The sequence below is a fragment of the Schistocerca cancellata genome, chromosome 8, assembly GCF_023864275.1.
Source record: "Schistocerca cancellata isolate TAMUIC-IGC-003103 chromosome 8, iqSchCanc2.1, whole genome shotgun sequence".
NCBI lineage: Eukaryota > Metazoa > Arthropoda > Insecta > Orthoptera > Acrididae > Schistocerca > Schistocerca cancellata.
Window position 1 is genome coordinate 246,818,709 of NC_064633.1, and position 23,098 is coordinate 246,841,806.

The window sequence follows — 23,098 nt, forward strand, 5'->3', positions numbered from 1 at the left end:
ATGGCAGATTCGCCGGCAAGTCAGCCGCGGCCCGCTGGTCAGAAAATAATACGCAATCGAATAAAACGTGGCGTACAATGACCTGGACGCCACAAGTACCACACATTGGAAGGTCCTCTCGCCTGAGCAGGAAGCAATGCGTCATGGGACTGTGGCCAATCCGAAGCCGAGTGAGGAGAACCTCCACCTGTCTACGTAGCTGGAAGGAAGTACACCAAACACACGTTGTGGGCTTGACTAAACGGTGCTCATTGTCAGTCATTTCCAGCCACTCATCCGCCCACCGACGCATGACTCGTGAGCTCAATAGCGAGGTGAGTACGTGCAGGGGGATGGCACACTGAAATACTTGCGGATCGAGACACCCCTCCTTGGCTGCGAGATCTGCCCTTTCGTTCCCAGAAATGCCGACCTACCCTGGAACCCAGCAGAAAGCCATCTCCTTCCCCAGTCGTAGTTGGAGGAGGGCATTCTGAATGGTCTGGACTATTTTATGTGCTGGATACAAACACTGCAATGAGGGAAGAGCACTTAGTGAACCGAAACAGACAAGAAATATAGGACGGGAAGAGCGTCTCATCTGCTGCAGTGCCCGCAAGATAGTAGACAATTCTGCATCAAAGACAGTAAACGCTTGAGGCAGTCGGACATTGAGGACACGAAAAACGGAAGCAGGAGTGCAATCTCTCTTGTACCGCAGCAAATCTAAAATCATTCTGGGCCTCTCCAGTAACCAGGGTGGCAGGCAGTTAAAACCCTGCATTTGGGGCCGTACGGGCTCCACTCTGAGTGACTCCAGCACTCGTTGCACACATCATGGCTCGGGGACGGTGAGAAAAAAGACGGTCCAGAGGCGGATGAGCGACAATATGGGGAGCGGGTGAGGTTGGATCTTCAAGAAACTTACATACCTAGCGAACCAGGGGCAGCTGCTGCCGGATGGAAAGTGACGGTTTCCCAGCCTCAGCACAGAGGCTGGGTATGGGACTGGTCCGATAAGCACCCGTGGCCAGGCGAATCCCCGCCTGGTGGACAACGTCAAGGATCCGCAAATAAGAGGGCCTCGCTGACCGGGGACTGATGACCTCAGATGTTAAGTCCCATAGTGCTCAGAGCCATTTGAACCATTTTTGAACCTCGCTGACCCATACACCGTGCACCAGTAATCCAGCCGCGAACGCACAAAAGCCCAATAAAAGTGGAGGAGACGCGCCCTGTCCGCTCCCCAAGACCGGTGGCTGAGGCACGAGGATATTCAGTGCCCACTGAGTTCTGCCTTTCAGGTCTCACAGATGTGGCAACCATGACAGTCTGGAGTCAAACATGAGGCCCACAAACCGCACTGTGTCTCTAAAATGTAGGATAGTGTTCCCTGCATGCAAGGCAGGCAAATTAAAAGGACGACGAGAACGATTAAAATGAACACACACACACACTTACCGGCAGAAAACTGAAAATCCGTCTTTGTAGCCCATCCCTCTAACCGCCGCACTGTAAGTTGCAAAACTGACAGCTCACCGTTGCAACACTGGCGGAGGAACAGAGCCGGCCGAAGTGGCCGTGCAGTTCTAGGCGCTGCAGTCTGGAACCGCGAGACCGCTACGGTCGCAGGTTCGAATCCTGCCTCGGGCATGGATGTGTGTGATGTCCTTAGGTTAGTTAGGTTTAACTAGTTCTAAGTTCTAGGGGACTAATGACCTCAGAAGTTGAGTCCCATAGTGCTCAGGACCATTGGAACCATTTTTTGGAGGAACAGAAAACAGCAAAGCCGTCCACAAATAAGGAGCACTGTACTGGACACCTTACAGTAGATGTTTTACTGTTGATGGCTAGGGCAAAGAGGGTAACACTTAAAACACTGCCCTGAGGGACGCCATTCTCCCGCTCAAATCGATCAGACAGTGTGTGACCAACTCGGGTCCGAAAAAACCGCTGAGACAGGAAAGACCATCAGGCCTTATTAACCATAAATATTAAATGATCAAGTTATCGATTCTAGTGCAATACATCTGGCATCCAGCACTTCATCCGCACTTGATTTACAATTGCTTGAAACAACGTGTAGTTTTACTGATCTACACTCGTGTTCATAAAAAACAGAGCACACTGAGCGAGTAATGATAGGATGTTCATATTCACAGGACATGTAAATTAGTATGTTCCGCACCGACATCGCGGCGCAACACCACCCACTGGTAAAATGTGCCCGTGGCTCTCGTTACCGCTATCAACCGAAAGTAATGGATCAGTATGACGTCAGCAGACATGCAGAATGCCTTGCAGCAGTATGCGCGAACCATACCGTCAAATCAATAAGTCTGAAAGAAGGCGTATTACTGGCGTGAGAGGATGTGACGCATCCAACCGGGAAATTGCAGCTCATGTGGTTACGTGCGCGTCGTCCACTTCTCCGCCTACCTTTGACGAATGTGCAGAAACTTGCTAGACGGCAATTGTTTATAGAAATACTTTACTGGGGGCATTAATGGCATCGGATAGTGTGGGACAAAGTGTTTTGGCAGTGCAACGGGTGTGTGCAGAAGGGTTCACGGAAGGCCGTAGAACACGACGAGATGAGTCAGGTCACACCATCCAGACCACCCCCAATGATGATCGATACTCATCCGAATGAAACTGCAGGACAAATCTGCGTTCTCTTCGGGTTTGGCGCAGCAATGGAGCATTGAACACAGGGGGTAACAGTCCGTCGTCGTTTATTACCGCATTGGTTACGTGCGCGACGTCCACTTCTCCGCCTACCTTTGACGAATGTGTAGAAACATGCTGGACTTCAATTGTGAATAGAATTACATCACTGGGAATATGAATGGCATCAGATAGTGTTTTTATACGACTCCAGGTTCTGTTCGTATGAAAATGATGGCCGCATTTTGGTTCGCCGGACACAGGGGGAGCGCCATCACAGTGATTGCATTCGCACACTACGTATTAATATCAGCTCAAGGCCTCATGATGTGGGGTGTTGTCGGGTACAGCTGCTAACAGAGTTGATGCGAGTTCAGGGCACTGTGACCAGTGTGAATATGTGAATGACATCCTGCGACCCGAAGCCATACCTTTCTGCACAACAACCCAGATGCCATTTTTCACCAAGACAATGCACGACCACATGTTGCTGCACGAACACGTGCCTTCTTGGTGTCACAGGATGTCAGCCCCTTGCCCTGGCCCTCCTGATCACCAAGTCACCTGTCGAAAATATGTGGGATATGGTGAAATGACGGGTGCAGTTCTACGACGCGATGCCAACCACCACAGATGAACTTTGGAACCAGGTGAGTGCAGCATGGATGGCTATACCACAGGACGCGATTCGCGCCTTATACGCGTCGATGTCATCACTCATGGAATAAGTTAGCAGGGTCAATGGTGGACCTGCGCCCACTAGGCAAAAGGAAACATGCTGAACCAAGCTGACTGAAATGCGGCAGAACACACTAATGTACATGTCTTGTGAATGTGAACGTACTACCTCTAGTTATTGGAGGTGTTGCGTTTTTTCTTAACATGAGTGTATTCACAGGACACAATAGTTCAATGTCACCAAAGTGGGGCCTAGCTGAAAGTATAACACTTCGTTATGCACAGAGTAAATATGTTCACTGGAAAAAAAATTAGTCACCCTTAGGAAAATCAATTCAAGCATTTTTTAATGTCGTTAATCCAGGCTCTGAACTTGATAAAATCTTGTATTTGGCTAGGAAGTGAGTCCCCAAGGTTGTTCAAGTATGTCGCATCCAGGGTAGGTCACTCGCTGAGGATCTCTTCGCGCAACTCAACCACATTGTGGGGATGCTGATGTCGATGTTTTACCCGCTGTTCCAACAGGTTCAAAAATGGCTCTGACCGCTATGGGACTCAACTTCTGAGGTCATTAGTCCCCTAGAACTTAGAACTAGTTAGACCTAACTAACCTAAGGACATCACACACATCCATGCCCGAGGCAGGATTCGAACCTGCGACCGTAGCGGTCTCGCGGTTCCAGACTGCAGCGCTTAGAACCGCACGGCCACTTCGGGCGGCTGTTCCAACAGGTCCTACGGATTTTATATGGGTTTGAAGTGAGGCAATTTTGCAGGTCAATTGAAACATAATAGAGTGTGAGAATGTTCAGAACACCAGTCAGATATCCTTCCAGCCCGATGAACTTTGCTGTTGTCTTCTTAATGTGCCTGTGTGGGCAATGGCCTCTTTCAAGGTGACCGGCTCTAAATGTTCATAGCATGCAGTTCCTGTCGCATTGTTCTCTCACTGATAGGTTTTGGAAGCGACTTTTATTCACAAGCCGTGAAACGCATATCCACTCCCCCTATCACATCACTTTCTGGCCACAATTCAGGCGTCGCGTTTTGTGGCCACGTGTGTCACACCACTGCTTGTAAACTCGATGAACAGTCCGTCGCGAAACAACAACAAATCCAGCAACTTCAAACACCCTTTGGCCATGAGCACGGCCAAACTAAATTGCCCTTTTTTGCCACTCTGTCACGTCCTTACATTAACCCATGTTTGCGTCCAATGTCCGCTTGAGACATTAGCGTCTCACTGATCGCAAGTGCCTTATGCTCCCGTAGGGTCACTGCGTGCGCAGTGGCGGTAGTCTAGCGGCTCTAGGCGCTCAGTCCGGAACCGCGCGACTGCTACGGTCGCTGGTTCGAATCCTGCCTCGGGCATGGATGTGTGTGATGTCCTTAGGTTAGTTAGGTTTAAGTAGTTCTAAGTTCTAGGGGACTGATGATCTCAGAAGTTAAGTCCCATAGTGCTCAGAGCCATTTGAACCATTTTTTATCGCAGTGTAAGCATGTCTTCGAGGAATAAATTTCTGTTTGTTAGTAATTTTGGACTGTAATGTGTTTAGAACACACTGTATTACGCTAATGTAGCATCCACTATGTAGTATGTGATTGTTTATTTCAGCAGAACAATAAAGCGAAATATTTCTTTTAGTGTGGAACTGGGACTATACTGGGCCACGAAATATACTTTCACACTCCACTGGCACTGTGTTTAGATGTTCAATATTGAGTTTTCTGAGTATTGGACATATTTTAGTTATTTTCCAAAAATTCATCACAACAAGACAGTGATAGATATTTTTCACAATAGAGCTGGGCTTACATTCAGCAATGGTTAATAATTTCACATTAAAGTGACACTGTTTCCATAATTTGTAGCTTTTATTGTTGAGTTTCATGAGTACTGTATGCGTTTAAGTTATTTTCAAACAATTCAACACAACAACACTTTGAAATATATTTTTTAAATATAGTTCTGGGGCAACATCCGGAAATGACCAATACATTCGTTTTCTAGTGGCATTGTTTTTGTAATGTTTAGGTGTTTAATACTGTGTTTTCTGAGTATTGCACGTAGTCAGTTGTTTTCTAACTTAAATAGTATTCACATTGATCAAGATCTAAAATTTCGAGAATCAACCAATTTTTTAAATGTAACACGATGAGCATTGAGTTAGCAATGCAACACATGGTTTTTCACGGCGTACTTCGCTTGAAAAAATGCAGAATTTGTTGTGAGAAGTCGTGGAATATTCGCGCTTCAGTCTCTATGGTTTCATGAAGTTCCGAAACGCGGCGCTATACGCAGCCTTCAACATGGCATCTGTAACGGAGGTGCGTTTCAATCAGAGAGCTGTCACTGGCAAAAAATCAGAGCAGCGCAGATATTCATAGGCGGTTGCAGAATTTCTACGGAGACCTGAAAGTGAGCAAAAGGTCGGTGAGTCGTTGACTGAGGCGTCTGTCATCATCGCAACAAGGTCTGCAAACCTGTCCTGTATCCCACGTGCTGGCCGGCTACACACCTGCGACTCTTGCAATGTTGGAGCGTGTGGACATTCTCATTCGAAGTGATGGACGGAGCACAATCAAACACTTCACTGCACAACTGGACGTCTCTGTTGCCTGTGCTGACACTAATGCATACATGCATTGCCTTCATGTGTTTAAGCCAAGTATTACGCACATTTATGAGATCGGGAATGCTCAGTAACAGCCAGACTACATGTATATTTAACAATTAAGCGCCAGCAAGGAGCATTAGTGATAAAATCATAGGAGGCAATGTTGTGCAACCTTAGTAGGGACAAGATTCGACTATTCGAGAGTAGGATCTTACAATCTGAGACAGGTTGAGAGACAAACTTCAGTCACAATGTCCGCAAACGTGACGTCAGATCCGCCTAGCAAGAGCTTCGGGAAGACAGGGCGAGTTAGTCGCGAGGAGGCACTCAAAACGCACGGTCAGGTAACCGGGGCGGCTCCAAAAGAATGGTCGCGAGTGCATATCTCAACTGTTAAGCAAGATATAAAGTGAAGTTACTAGTTATCAGAACGCCACGTGTCATGGGCAGTGTCTGTCATTATGTAAAGTCAGAAAACGGTGTTAACGTGTGTAAAGGGTCGAATATAACGGCGTAGTCCAGAGGCGGCATATTGCAAATGCTGATTGTGTGACGTGTGTAACAAAGTAATTCCTGTATTAAAACAAGTATAGTACAAATGTTGTTGACAATTAACAACTGACATCCCTAAACACTCCACTTCCTCAGGATCACCACCTACATGGAACATGGCGACTGAGCGCTACTACTGTGCTAAGAGGGACTTACCGAAGCAGCAAGACACCAGGTTAGTGATACCGTCCATAGAAGCACTTCCTTCTCGCTACACTGCCAATGAGGGTGTTGCAACACACTCATCCACCAGTTGCGGTACTCATAGGCGTGTGCCCACTGGGTTCCTCGCCGTCTAACAGAAGACTATAAAGAGCTGTCACTCCACAGCCTTGGAACGTGCGGACACACTCATTCGAGGTGATCAAAGGATCACAATTAAACACCTCGCTGCACAACTGGGTGTCTGTTGGATATTGATGCAGCAAAACATTGGCTCGGATGTCGACCAGTAGACTGGTACTATGTGAGCATAAGGGCTCTCCAAGTAAGGTGGCGCAAGGCCGTCGCATTGAATGGAGGTAATGGATTATGCAAAAAGATAGTGTTAAAGAGTGAGGAATAATATGGTGTATTAGAATCCTGAATAAAGCAATCTGCTTTCAGAAAGAAATGTGCTGCATTACTTACTGAACGCTCCTCGTACATTTATCTTATTATGTCCCAGAACAATGCTTCAGCCACGAATATAAATTTTTCATTCATATAATGTAAGCTCAGTACTGAGGAAACTAAGCAAGCAGTGTGACTCGGATGGAGGCGGACGTCTACTCCCAGTCCTCGGCGAGGATGTCGGCGGCCTTGGTGCCGATGGCGATGCTGGTGGCGTCGAGCGGCCCGCTGACGATGGTGGGCATGACGGAGGCGTCGGCGACCCGCAGCCTGCCGACGCCCCTGACGCGCAGGCGGCAGTCCACGACGGCCTCCGGGTCGTCTGGGGCGCCCATGCGCGCCGTGCCCGCCGGCTGGTGCAGCGACTCGCTGAGCAGCGGCAGCGCACACCGCCAGTACGACTCGGACAGCGGCGTGTGGTCGCTGCACGCCGCCAGCGGCAGGTCGCGCACGCGCAGTTGCGCCGCGCGCGCTGCTCTGGACCGGCCCAGCTGCAGTCCGAACCTGAGGGGCAGACAGTCAGTGGCTCAAGAGTGGTGTGTACTAGGATACCACGAATACCAAATAGCAGCGTCTGCTACTTTTTATCTATACAGCAATACCAGTACGTAATGTACGAGTGCAGGCTCTAATATCTGGAGGAGGACATATGGAAGTTTGGGTCTGGCTGCGATTCGTGCACGGATGGCCGAAGCGCTTCAGTCTGTCTTTGGCAGAGGAGCAGTACAGAATGCACCCGCCGTCCTCTGCCGCTGCACAAGTGAAGTGTTTGTTTACTTCCGCCTCACCGCGCTTGTCAGTCGAACAAACTGTCATCAGCAACTGTTACAGGAAGAATACTCCTATGTTGATCTTTTCGAGTGAATGCGCACGGCCCACAGCACTGGTCGTCGAGCACACTTCCTACGTGAAGGTGTGAAGATCCCCCGTGACGATTTGGTCGACATACACCTACTGAACAGTAGTAGCCTCGTTTATGGTTCAAATGGCTCTGAGCACTATGGGACTCAAGTGCTGTGGTCGTAAGTCCCCTAGAACTTAGAACTACTTAAACCTAACTAACCTAAGGACATCACACACATCCATGCCCGAGGCAGGATTCGAACCTACGACCGTAGCGGTCGTGCGGTTTCAGACTGTAGCGCCTTTAACCGCTCGGCCACTCCGGTCGGCTTAGCCTCGTTTATGTTAAGATGACTTCCGACGCTGTCTGCAACGATATTATCCAACGGAGGCGACATGGTCTAAGATTTCGGCACTCCGACGGCAACGTCGGACCTGTGGAAGTGGCCTTCGCACGATCCGAGCCTTCGAACGGCCTTTCGAGATATATGAAGACGAAGTCATCGAGGAACTAAGCCCTTATGGAAAAATCCACAGTCATATAGGCGAAAAATGGCCACAATTTACGACGTATCCGATACTTAATGGTGTGAATTCTAACAACCCTATCAAAACAACGGTCAAAAGTTAATTATGATTGTAGTGTTGCTCACGCTGCTAAATATTGCATTTTCGGGCAACAACAAAGTTGTATTATGTGGCAGGTGTCATTAGAGCACAGTTAATAAAGTCATTTCATGAAATAATGGATAAACTAGGCACTCATCTTTTCGTGTTTCCCACGCTGGTCTCGTTGTGAACTCATGGCTCAATCGTCGAAATTCTAGGTAGTGATGATTCCAGACAGTGCTGAGAGACAAACTTCAGTCACAACGTCCGCAAACGTGACGTCAGATCCACCTTGCAACCGCGATCTGAACGCCCATTGGCTAAAGGTTTGGATATATAATATATATATAGGAAATGAGAGAAGTGTCCTTATTGGCTGAAGGAGGAAGTGTTGCAATGATTGTCTAATAATGTGGCGGATTTGTACGAGGATGGTATTCAAAAGCTGGTCGTGCAGCGATATGATAAGTGCCTTAATACTGATGGGAATTTATAGAAAAGTAGATTAAAGTACAGGCTTTCATATGAAAATAAAATTGCTGAGAGAAATATTCTTGTTTTATGTTTATTTCAAAACGGCAATTACTTGAAAAACAAGCCTTGTATTTATGGTGCATGAAGCGGAGAACTCAAAACCTGGAAGCAGGTCTCACCATACATCACTACAGGCGGCTGCCGAGCAGTGGTAATTTACGACGGACAACCTCGAACATGTTCTGGTTGTGATCATAGTGACAAAAGGAAGAATACACATAAACCATTCTTGAAGATTAAACATTTGCAAGTTAGCACAATGGTGATGTAAAAAAGTAATCAGAACTCCGAATTTAAGTTACACTTCTTTTTTATTACTTTTGTTGCAATATCACTTCACAATATAAAACATATTTGAAAATATCTTCCTCACTGTTAAAGTTCACAATTCATAAACTGACTACAATTTGCGTCTTTTCAACATGACGACCAAGACTTGACTCCCTAATAACGGCTTACGCGCCCAAAAATCAGAGTTACAAGTACGACAAAGATCATAGTGACAAAAGGAAGAATACACATAAGAATAATATCATTGCAATATAAACATATCGATGTATCAAAGTACCTCTACATTAATGAAATCAAACCTCAATGTTGTCTCAGAAATATGTTAACTACTTTACAGAAAAAAGTAGAATATTGCTGGTATCGAGAGGTTGAGGTGAGGTGCCGTAATGGTTACGTAATTCAAGTACCATTACAGAGTCAAGTCCGAATATATCTCAAGCGGCAGGTCTCACCATACATCACTACAGGCGGCTGCCGAGCAGTGGTAATTTGCGACGGACAACCTCGAACATGTTCTGGTTGTGAAAAGAATGCCACGTCCGTAATGAATGCCTACAATGACGCATCACACAACTATGGAACGGTGACACGAACACCAACCGAACCACAACTGTCCTTCCAATCACCTATGCGGCGACACTGTACGTCAAACCCTCACAAGCTTTCGTACCGAGACGATGCGAATCTCTTCCTTCCTCAGACACTGATACATATTGCCGGAAGAAAGTCGCCTAAACGCCGCAGAATCGACCACTAAGCCACCTTCGCAGGAAGCAGAGGTGGCGCAAAAATCTGACGGCATTCATGATACATTTTTTCATGGTGCCAAGGAGACACGTCCTCCACAAGATAGTGAGCCGTCCAACGGAGACTGTGAGCAATCATATGTGCTGCTTTTTGTGGAATTTTTTGCATCGTGGTGACACCACTAATTCTACAACTTATTGTGAGAACTTAAAACAAGGGTTCCGTGCATTCCAAAACATAAGGCGTGGCATGCTGAGTAAGGGGATTGTTTTGCTCCGTGACAATGTCAGTCCATACGCGGCCAGTCGAACGCAAGAGCTGATCGGATCATTTGGCTGGGAACCACTTGATAACCCTCTGTACAACCCCGATCTAGCGCTCAGTAGCTAGCATGCGTTCCTGCAGTCGAAGATGCATCTACGTTGTCAGTGCCACGATAATGATGAAGGTGTCAAAACGACCGTGTTGCAATGATTGTCTAATAATGTGGCGGATTTGTACGAGGATGGTATTCAAAAGCTGGTCGTGCAGCGATATGATAAGTGCCTTAATACTGATGGGAATTTATAGAAAAGTAGATTAAAGTACAGGCTTTCATATGAAAATAAAATTGCTGAGAGAAATATTCTTGTTTTATGGTTTTATGTTTATTTCAAAACGGCAATTACTTGAAAAACAAGCCTTGTATTTATGGTGCATGAAGCGGAGAACTCAAAACCTGGAAGCAGGTCTCACCATACATCACTACAGGCGGCTGCCGAGCAGTGGTAATTTACGACGGACAACCTCGAACATGTTCTGGTTGTGATCATAGTGACAAAAGGAAGAATACACATAAGAATAATATCATTGCAATATAAACATATCGATGTATCAAAGTACCTCTACATTAATGAAATCAAACCTCAATGTTGTCTCAGAAATATGTTAACTACTTTACAGAAAAAAAGTAGAATATTGCTGGTATCGAGAGGTTGAGGTGAGGTGCCGTAATGGTTACGTAATTCAAGTACCATTACAGAGTCAAGTCCGAATATATCTCAAGCGGCAGGTCTCACCATACATCACTACAGGCGGCTGCCGAGCAGTGGTAATTTGCGACGGACAACCTCGAACATGTTCTGGTTGTGAAAAGAATGCCACGTCCGTAATGAATGCCTACAATGACGCATCACACAACTATGGAACGGTGACACGAACACCAACCGAACCACAACTGTCCTTCCAATCACCTATGCGGCGACACTGTACGTCAAACCCTCACAAGCTTTCGTACCGAGACGATGCGAATCTCTTCCTTCCTCAGACACTGATACATATTGCCGGAAGAAAGTCGCCTAAACGCCGCAGAATCGACCACTAAGCCACCTTCGCAGGAAGCAGAGGTGGCGCAAAAATCTGACGGCATTCATGATACATTTTTTCATGGTGCCAAGGAGACACGTCCTCCACAAGATAGTGAGCCGTCCAACGGAGACTGTGAGCAATCATATGTGCTGCTTTTTGTGGAATTTTTTGCATCGTGGTGACACCACTAATTCTACAACTTATTGTGAGAACTTAAAACAAGGGTTCCGTGCATTCCAAAACATAAGGCGTGGCATGCTGAGTAAGGGGATTGTTTTGCTCCGTGACAATGTCAGTCCATACGCGGCCAGTCGAACGCAAGAGCTGATCGGATCATTTGGCTGGGAACCACTTGATAACCCTCTGTACAACCCCGATCTAGCGCTCAGTAGCTAGCATGCGTTCCTGCAGTCGAAGATGCATCTACGTTGTCAGTGCCACGATAATGATGAAGGTGTCAAAACGACCGTGTTGCAATGATTGTCTAATAATGTGGCGGATTTGTACGAGGATGGTATTCAAAAGCTGGTCGTGCAGCGATATGATAAGTGCCTTAATACTGATGGGAATTTATAGAAAAGTAGATTAAAGTACAGGCTTTCATATGAAAATAAAATTGCTGAGAGAAATATTCTTGTTTTATGGTTTTATGTTTATTTCAAAACGGCAATTACTTGAAAAACAAGCCTTGTATTTATGGTGCATGAAGCGGAGAACTCAAAACATCAGTCAACCAAAGGAGTTACATGCAACTCTTAAAAATTCACAAGGAAGTCGACTTTGAAGTTTTACAAGTCGTTTTAATTTACTAAAACGAGGATAACTTTCGGCTGGAATGCCTAAGTGGTATGTTGACGGCTCCGGTTCTATTCCCAGTTGCTGCGAATTTTTAGACAAAGATGCATATTCTACGAACATTCCTGTGATATTAAAATACTTACTGATGGAAAAAAAATTTACAATCCTTGTTATTAAGTAATCAGTAATTTAGAATTTATGTTTGCAATGAAAATTGGAATTTTATGTGCAATATGTAATTATAAACAAGAAGAATTGACTTTTTATACAAATTAATAATAGAAGTATGTTAATTAGCATATATTTGATGAAATTTATGATTGAATGGCGGAAATAAAGAAAAAAATAATGGCCGAAACGAGACTCGAACAAAAGGTTATCAGTCTCGAACGCCACCGTTTTGTTTTCCTCTTTATGTATTTTATACTTTAGGGAAATAGTCTGAAACTCACCTTTCTTTAAAAATTTGCAGCAGGTGGAAACCGAAGAGGTGGGACCCATAAAGCATGCGTTCTACTGCAGGGCCACACGGCCCATCAAAAAATAGTCCAAGTTTTAAAGATGCCCGGAAAACTTCAAAATTGATTTTCTAAAAAAAAGTTTTGACAGGCCTGTCACACTGCTTTTGGTGATTCGTGACCGAGTTCTAGCTTCATGTACCATAAATATGAAAAGTTACAAAAATACGACTGCAGTGTGGTCTCCTTGTAAAATCTGACTGTCCTGTGGTCTTTTTGTAAGTTGTCTAAGGAATATTAGTTCTAAGTCTTCAAAATGGAAAATTCATAGAAACGAAACCATCAACTTTGCAAAAATCGCTTCTGCACGACAGAATCATTCATTATCCAAAGTAGGCATCCGGCCGTTTTGGCCGAGCGGTTCTAGGCGCTTAAGTCTGGAACCGCGCGATCGTCCGGTCGCAGATTCGAATCCTGCCTCGGGCATGGATGTGTGTGATGTCCTTAGGTTAGTTAAGTTTAAGTAGTTCTAAGTTCTAGGGGACTGATGACCTCAGATGTTAAGTCCCATAGTGATCAGAGCCATTTGAACCACTTGAAAGTAGGCAGTTTCCTTAGTCTCCTTAACGGAATGCGCCCTCAAGTTACAGTTAGCAGTTGTTGTGTGGAACGAGGCGTCAGTGAGCCCAAGGCAAAGAGAGAGAGGACAGAGCGGGCCGAGCTGTTACCCTGTTACCTTCCGACCAGAGAAGGTAGCAGCCGTAGCAATGGAAATGTCTTCGCCATCAGTTCACTTACAGAAGAAAATTTATTCACTTGTGTGTCATTCCCACGAAACAAAAATGGAAGCAAATTGCCATCTGGTGAAACATACATTAAAGGTTCCCTATTATAATTTCAGGAATATCAATTAACTGTGGCCACCTCCGTAACTCAGTGGTTCTCGTGTCTGGAAGCTATGCTTGGAGGACCCTCCTTCGATCTCCTGCGATTATTTCATCGTGAGAGGACCTGAACGGGTTGCACTCAACCTCAAAACGTCAATTGAGGAGTTAATTGAGTGAAAAGTAGCGACTGCAAGGTGAAGGAAGCTGACAATGTCCAGAAGAGGAGTGTGCCGACACCACGACCCTCCATATTGTATCGAGTGGCGCCACTGGCAGAGGATGACACAGAGATCGGTTGGTCCCGATTGGCTGCAGGCTTTCTTTTTGAAATTGCGTCGAACTGCCATACTAGCTGTGTGGAAACTGATGATTTATTGGGAAAAGACGTGAGTTCTGCCACAGGAGCTTGTAAGTAGGCTGTTTAGGTTTTTATGTTGGTAACGCCACGAAGCGCTCTGTATGAAAATCACTGGCTGTGCTGTGTGCAGCCTGTGGCTGGTTGGCATTGGCCTCCCCTATTGTAGGGGAGGAAAACAATCAGACAATTGATGAAGCCACGCTTGTGGACGAATGTCATTGCCAGAATTCTTAAATGTTTTGAATTTACGTGTAGTAATGAACAGCTTATAGTCAAAGTCATCGTGTCGGCGAGTAGCATATCGGTCATTGTTACGTCGTGTCGGCGGTTCCATCTCAAAATTCGGTGAATCTTGCCAATTTCTTTCATAATTTCCGAAATGCCCCGTGTTATTACACTCCTGGAAATGGAAAAAAGAACACATTGACACCGGTGTGTCAGACCCACCATACTTACTCCGGACACTGCGAGAGGGCTGTACAAGCAATGATCACACGCACGGCACAGCGGACACACCAGGAACCGCGGTGTTGGCCGTCGAATGGCGCTAGCTGCGCAGCATTTGTGCACCGCCGCCGTCAGTGTCAGCCAGTTTGCCGTGGCATACGGAGCTCCATCGCACTCTTTAACACTGGTAGCATGCCGCTACAGCGTGGACGTGAACCGTATGTGCAGTTGACGGACTTTGAGCGAGGGCGTATAGTGGGCATGCGGGAGGCCGGGTGGACGTACCGCCGAATTGCTCAACACGTGGGGCGTGAGGTCTCCACAGTACATCGATGTTGTCGCCAGTGGTCGGCGGAAGGTGCACGTGCCCGTCGACCTGGGACCGGACCGCAGCGACGCACGGATGCACGCCAAGACCGTAGGATCCTACGCAGTGCCGTAGGGGACCGCACCGCCACTTCCCAGCAAATTAGGGACACTGTTGCTCCTGGGGTATCGGCGAGGACCATTCGCAACCGTCTCCATGAAGTTGGGCTACGGTCCCGCACACCGTTAGGCCGTCTTCCGCTCACGCCCCAACATCGTGCAGCCCGCCTCCAGTGGTGTCGCGACAGGCGTGAATGGAGGGACGAATGGAGACGTGTCGTCTTCAGCGATGAGAGTCGCTTCTGCCTTGGTGCCAATGATGGTCGTATGCGTGTTTGGCGCCGTGCAGGTGAGCGCCACAATCAGGACTGCATACGACCGAGGCACACAGGGCCAACACCCGGCATCATGGTGTGGGGAGCGATCTCCTACACTGGCCGTACACCACTGGTGATCGTCGAGGGGACACTGAATAGTGCACGGTACATCCAAACCGTCATCGAACCCATCGTTCTACCATTCCTAGACCGGCAAGGGAACTTGCTGTTCCAACAAATGCACGTCCGCATGTATCCCGTGCCACCGAACGTGCTCTAGAAGGTGTAAGTCAACTACCCTGGCCAGCAAGATCTCCGGATCTGTCCCCCATTGAGCATGTTTGGGACTGGATGAAGCGTCGTCTCACGCGGTCTGCACGTCCAGCACGAACGCTGGTCCAACTGAGGTGCCAGGTGGAAATGGCATGGCAAGCCGTTCCACAGGACTACATCCAGCATCTCTACGATCGTCTCCATGGGAGAATAGCAGCCTGCATTGCTGCGAAAGGTGGATATACACTGTACTAGTGCCGACATTGTGCATGCTCTGTTGCCTGTGTCTATGTGACTGTGGTTCTGTCAGTGTGATCATGTGATGTATCTGACCCCAGGAATGTGTCAATAAAGTTTCCCCTTCCTGGGACAATGAATTGACGGTGTTCTTATTTCAATTTCCAGGAGTGTATTTTGTGGCTGTTCCGCATTTCTATGGCCCTCTTCCCGGATTGGAGCGCGAGTGTCCTCTGAAATATGTAATTCTTGTATTACTTGTGCCAACTGATCGTGAACTTCCCGGGTTCCTCTTTTGTGCTGTGTATTGACTTGATTCTGGTTTTGTTTAAAATTCTTAATTTGTTCATACTCTTCTGTGTCCGTGAAGGCTACCGGTCCTGTGTCATTCAGATCATCATCTATCTTTGTAGACAAGTTAGTGAACTTATCCTAAAGTTGGCTACTTTCTCCGATAGTGAACTGATTTCCTCAGTGTGTTTTTCTGAAGGAAGTTTCAGAGTGTCCCTTTGTGTTGAAATCGTATCTACTGTGTCCTTTAAGTTTTCCTGAGTTTTTGAAAGTTGCGTAACCGAATCGGTAGATGCAACTGAGTCAATTATAGCCTGCAAGGTCTCGTGATTTTCATGAACAATAGTTTGCAGTTCTTTTATGGCAGCTTCGTGATTCTGTAATGCATTTTCATGCCACGAAAAAATAGGTTGAAAATGCTCACAAATTTGTGTTTTTACGTCATTACAGACTTTTTGACATTTAGATTCAATCTTAAGTAACTCTGCAGTTAAATCTTCACGTGTTCCTGTCATTTATAAATTTTTCTAAGGGGACGTTTCAAGCTGGGAAACTGTGTACCTGAATTAGAATCTTTACGTCAACATTAAAGGCAATCACGAAGATCCTTCGACGTTGATAAGCGACAGTAAACAGAGTTCATTAAAAAAGTGACAATAGTTTCTACACAGCACATGCTATTGCTTGAACTGTAGTAGCTATTGTAAAGGATAACGAATTTCCGATCAACTAAAAGTTGAAGGGCCTGTCGGAGTTCATTTTTGGAATCGATTATCAGCTACTTGAGGAGACAGAAGCCGAATATAAAATTCAAGAGATCAGTGAGTCATTTGTTTACGAATTTACAACATAAATGTTAGCAACGCGGGTTAGGCGGTCGGTCTGAGGTGTCTTGCCACAGGTCGCGCGGCTACCCCCGCCGGAGGTTCGAGTCCTCCCTCGAGCATGGGTGTGTGTGTTGTCCTTAGTGTAAGTTGGTTTAAGTTAGATAAGTAGTGTGTAAGCCTAGGGACCGATGACCTCAGCAGTTTGGTCCCATAGGAACTTACCACCACCATAAATGTTATGTATGAACGCACGATCTCGTGGCCTCGTCGCTATATGGCCGCGAGGCTAGCTGTGACGTCAATGGCGATCTCTTTCTCGCCAAATTTGTTAATGTTTTCGTCCCGCATCCCTCTCACGATCAAACTCGCTGCGGTCGAATTCCAGGCTGTGTTGAGTTTCGAACCGACGTCACATTGATGGCGTTTTCAGATATTTTTATATCTATGGCTTGTTTACAGCGGTATTCCAAAGTCCGTTTGTCCTGTTCGTAAGAACATAACTCATTGTCGATTTCCTAAACCGTGTTCTGCCACAGCGAATTTTTCCGCATAGCGCAGGCGCAAGCACCTTTGGTGTTGCAAAAAAATGGATCAAATGGCTCTAAGCACTATGGGACTTAACATCTGAGGTCATCAGTCCCCTAGACTTAGAACTACTTAAACCTAACTAACCTAAGGACATCACACACATCCATGCCCGAGGCAGGATTCGAACCTGCAACCGTAGCAGCAGTGCAGTTCCGGACTGAAGTGCCTAAACCACTCGGCCACAACGGCCGGCATTTCGTGTTGCATCTTGCTTTGCTCTACACTACGCGCTTTTTACCTAACGTAGCTACATCGACGTGGTATCTCGTACACTCTAGGCGTTCTAAGCCCTAGATCGTCTTTCACAGGTCTCATGAGGTGTTGTATTTTTACTGGGGGCCTGAACTCTGATGAAATGCTGTCTCTCTTTATGAGGTGACTGATCTCTCCCGACACCGTGCCACGGAAGGGCAAAACCACAAATACTGTATCTCGCTTTCTTCTTTCATGGTGTTTTCCGCTAAGTCTCACCAGAAATGGCTTGTGATTCCTGGTGGTGATGGTAGGCATTTTCTCGGAAGACTCTTTGGAGATAGCTTAATTCCAGCGGCAGGTCAAAGGCGTCTGAGACGTCTTTAGCACTATGGCCTTGCCTGGATAATATACAGTTATTCCAGTCTTTAACTGGTCCATCTCTTCCTTCATCCCCTCTTGTCCATCTCCTCCACACTCTCTCTCAGTCTACCCCCTTCACCCCTGTCTCTGTCCATCTGCTCCTCCACATACTCTCCATATGCTCCATCCCGTGCTGTCCACCTCCTTCGCCCTTCCCCCCTTAATTCATTTCCTCCCTCTTGTGTTTGTCCATCTCTTCCTGCTCCCTTTCTCCGTCCATTTCCTCGCCACCTTCTCTCACTGCCATCTCCTCCTTCCCCATATCCCTGCTCATCTTCTCCTCTTTCCTTTCTCTATCTATCCATATCAGTGTCCATCTCCTCCATTCCCTTGCTGTCCATCATCTCCTCCCCCCCCCTCCCCACCCTCATTCCCTTGTAAGTAGGCTGTTTAGATTTTTATATTGGTAATGCCACGTAGCGCTCTGTATGAAAATCACTGGCTGTGCTGTGTGCAGTCTGTGGCTAGTTTGCATTGTTGTCTGCCATTGTAGTGTTGGGCAGCGGCAGCTGGATGTGAACAGCGCGTAGCGTTGCGCAGTTGGAGGTGAGCCGCCAGCAGTGGTGGATGTGGGGAGAGAGATGGCGGAGTTTTGTAATTTGTCATGAACTGCTATATATATTATGACTATTAAGGTAAATACATTGTTTGTTCTCTATTAATATCTTTCATTTGCTATCTATCCCTATCAGTAGTTAGTGCCTTCCGTAGTTTGAATCTTTTATTTAGCTGGCAGTAGTGGCGCTCGCTGTATTGCAGTAGTTCGAGTAATGAAGACAGGTAAGTGATTTCTGAAAGGTATAGTTTAATGTTACTCAGGGCCATTCTTTTGCAGGGATCTTTGATAGTCAGATTGCGTTGGGCTAAAAACATTGTGTGTCAGTTGAAGCACGGTCTTGTATAAATTGTTCTAAGGGGACATTTCATATATAAATTGTTCTAAGGGGACGTTTCATATGTCGACCCTTAGCCGAGGATACCTCACTGGAATCTTCTGATTTTTTCTTGTAGTTTGTGTAATTAGTGTAGCTTTTGTTTATTGCTAGCGCGTAATTATAGAGAGAATTTCCTTGGTAGTTGTGGCTTTTCATTGTTGCACAGTAAAACAGTTGTGGCATGCATGTAGATTTGCACCAAGTATTTCGCAGCTGCGCTTGCAATTAACTAGATATTATTTTCAGTGCTATGTTAATGTGTTCTCTTATTTTTGCTCTTCAAATTGTGTTTTTCTGTGTTATCGTGTGAAATATTGTCACAATAATGGCGTGTGAAAAACGTAACACTAGGCTCCAAAGTAAACTGAGAAATAATAGTGACAACGAGCGTAGCTTATCAGCACCACTGTGTAGTGAATTAACAGACATTCCAAGTAGTAATTTGGTAATTGTGCAAAGGAAAATGGAGCGGGCGGCAAATAATGGTGTAGACAGTGAAACAATTAGTGAACAGGGAAGCATTATCGATCGATCGGTCGGCAACAGCTCGCCTCAGGAATCCGAAATGATAGGACACAATTTTGCAAATACTGTAGATTCAGGTTTTGCGTCCTCACCGTTTTCTCAAATAAGTCAAGATACATTTTCTGCTAGTCAAAATGTGAATGTTGCCGGTGCAAATGCACTGCCGAAAAGCGTAGAGGAACAGATTCCAGACACTAATGCATTGTTATTACAACTAATGCAACAAATGGAACAAAATCAGAGACAAACACAGCAAAAGCTTCAAAAGTTAGACACAATGGAACAACATCAGAGACAAACACAGCAACAGTTAGACGCAATGGAACAAAATCTTCACACCACGCTTGAACAAACACGTGAAGATTTAACTACTGAGTTACATAAAATAGAATCGAAATGTCAAAAAGCCTGTAATGACGTAAAAACACAAATTTGTGAGCATTTCCAACCTATTTTTTTGCGTCATGAAAATGCATTACAGAATCATGAAGCAGCCATAAAAGAACTGCAAACTATTGTTCATGAAAATCATGAGACCTTGCAAGCTAAAATTGACTCAGTTGCGTCTACCGATTCGGTTACGCAACTTGCAAAAACTCAGGAAAACTTAAAGTACACAGTAGAAAGACACATGGAGGAAATTAGTTCATTATCAGAGAAAGTAGTTGAACTTTCGGATCAGCTAAATAATTTATCTAGGAAGGTAGATGATAATCTGAATGACACAAAATCGGTAGTCTTTAATGACACAGAAGAGAGCGAACAAATTAGGAAACTGAAACAAAATCTGAATCAAATTGATACGCAACACCAAAGATAAATCCGGGAAGTACAAGATCAGCTGACACAGGTAATACAAGAATTACATATTTCAGAGGACACTCGCGCCCCAATAAGGGAAGAGGGACATAGAAATACGGAACAGCCACAAAATAATAACACAGGGCATTTCGGAAGTTATGAAAGAAATTGGCAATGTGCACCGAATTTTGAGATGGAACCGCCGAAGCGTCGTAACAATGACCGACATGCGACTCGCCGACATGATGATTTTGACTATAAGCTGTTCATTACTACACGTAAATTCAAAATGTTTAAGAATTCTGCCAACGACATTCATCCACAAGCGTAGCTCCATCAATTCTCTCATTGTTTTCCTCCCAACTGGTCATTGGAGCACAGGTTAGAATTTATGTGTGGCTACTTGGAGAATGAACCAGCTGTAAGAATGCGATCGGTCATTCACGAGTGTCACAGTGAAGGAGAATTTTACCATGCCTTCCTCTCAGCATATTGGTCACAAGCTACACAAGACCGAGTAAAACATAGCTTCATGATGATGAAACACTTTGAACAATCTGAATTTTCCAGTCTTGTCAAATATTTTGAAGACATGTTGCACAAGAATCAGTACCTGTCAAACCCATACAGTCCCTCAGAACTCATCCGCATTTGCTTAATCAAATTACCTGAACATTTACGGCATATTATTTTGGCAGGACGTTGCAAAGACGACATTGAAGCTTTTGAGGGACTCTTACAAGAATTAGAAATTGACACAGACAGTCGTGGGATGCGGAAACAGGAAAACAATCACTACAGGTCACATCCGTCACAATTCCGTAACGACAGAAACAATAAATGGCCACGACAAGCCTATTCTTACAACGTAAATCGTGACCAAAACAGACACCACCCGTATGACAACCACTGGCAGAGTAATAGTTACAGAGAAAGATCGCATTTCCGTAGTAATGAATATGACAGAGACAATCATAGAAACAGACAATTTGGCAACCAGATCAATTATTATCACGGGAGACAGAATAACTTCATACGCAACAGTCCAGCGCGCAGTTACGATTCAGGGAGAAATTCTCCACCACTTAACCGACGAGAAAGAAGCTACAGGAACTACCGACATGACGACAGACGATATGATCGTAACGACAGACCTGAACTGCATCAGAACTGGCGGGATTCTCGTCACGGTGAATTTGTAGAAGTTAGGTCACCTAATCCCAATAAAGACCCATGCCAACAAAGAAACAGACAATGACTCGCACAGCAGGCTGCCGGGTGCGCCGGCTGGCTCAGAGAGAGATAGCATAGACGCTAACCTTGAGAAAAATTCCAGTATTCTTTACCGATGTATACGACATGATAATTCTTTCGAAGCTCGAGCTTTGCATAGTAGGAAGAGTAAAGGTTTACACCACATTTCACATGTAAAACCGTTTATTGAAAGATAATCTGCCTTTTAACTTTGTCTTTGACATATAACTTTTCACTTTACATTACTAGTATGCTTTGTCAGACTTAGAATATGTTTGCGGTGTTTCTGTTTCATATCTGCATAGTTTTTCTGTATTATTCTGGGAAGTAAAACATGTTTTAGTAGTAACTTTTGTGGTATAGCTACAATGAGACAGCCTCTTTCGTAGCACAACAATATGTTACAGCACAGTACGTTCTTCACCACAACAATAAGCGTAATAACTAAGATATCTATACGCAAAGCATTTCACTTTTGTTTATCATGAGGTAAGTACATTGGCTTCTGCAGAACTTAGCTTTCGGAGGACGATAACTATGACACTTCCACAGAGATTATCTTACAGCAAGACGCATATTTAGCGCTACAGGACACGTATTTGAGTGATTAATTTTATACTTAAAACATTTATTTTTAAAGATTTTTGAATTACAAAGAAAGTTTTCCGTGATACATTTCATTCCATTGCTGTAATCTGTAACACCTGAGGGTATAATTACAATAATCCTCAGGGGGGTACACGCCTGCTTTGTGTACCATGTGTTTGGCAAGCACAAGGAGCCCTAGCTAATATGGTATTTGCTTATACAACTTTACACATCGGTACCATATTTCTCTAATACATAAATTACACAGCTATCTGATCATTTAACTGAGAGAGACAAACTTTTTTATTACGTCAGTGACACATGTTTACGCAATTACAGAGTTGGATTACTTCACACTTACGAAATTGTATTTTGTCTGTACTGTGTGAACTCTTCATATTTTTTCAGAACCATTGTGATACAATGAAAGCTTTGAATGATGTATTTGGTATGAGATCATGATTTTTAAAGTACGTTTGAGGTAGATGACACTATTGAAATGAGCAGAGAATTTTCTTTAGGTTTTGAAATTATTGCAGAAAGCTTCGACGATTTTGAGATTTGACTGAGGTGTTATGATGTTATTATTACGACGACGATGTGTATTATGCTGCTGAGGTATGTTTATGATTAATAGGCTGATGCTATATGAGTTATTTGATTAAGCCACGTAGCTGTTATGATGAGATATTGAAGAAGTGTCAACGAATAAGGTAAGGAATAATGAGTAGTGTTTAGAACATTGTGTGTCAGTTTAAGCACAGTCTTGTATAAATTGTTCTAAGGGGACGTTTCATATATAAATTGTTCTAAGGGGACGTTTCACCCTCTCCACATTACCATGTTCACCCCAGTAAGAGGCTGGTGGTTTTTACCCGCCCTCCCCCCCCCCCCAATTATTTCTTTCCTAATAGTGAGCAGTATGTATCCCAAGTTTATGGATACTGACTGCGAAATGTGTTGCGAATAGAAACAATAGTAAAGAACTAATAAATTAAAACGCCACACTTGATGCAGCAATCTCTCTCGCATCTCAGTATTTAGCGTCATATCTTG

The 23,098-nt window shown here is 45.0% G+C and overlaps 1 protein-coding gene across 1 annotated transcript in view; it reads right to left on the reverse strand.

Moving 5' to 3' along the window:
• Nucleotides 1-7,261: 7,261 nt before the first annotated feature.
• The window catches only part of LOC126095495 (glucose dehydrogenase [FAD, quinone]-like), a 183,273-nt gene continuing 167,436 nt past the window's right edge, over nucleotides 7,262-23,098 (reverse strand). Inside the window, exon 7 of the mRNA XM_049910284.1 lies at nucleotides 7,262-7,610. Coding sequence (XP_049766241.1) covers nucleotides 7,262-7,610 — 349 coding nt within the window. The remainder of the gene's footprint in view (nucleotides 7,611-23,098) is intronic.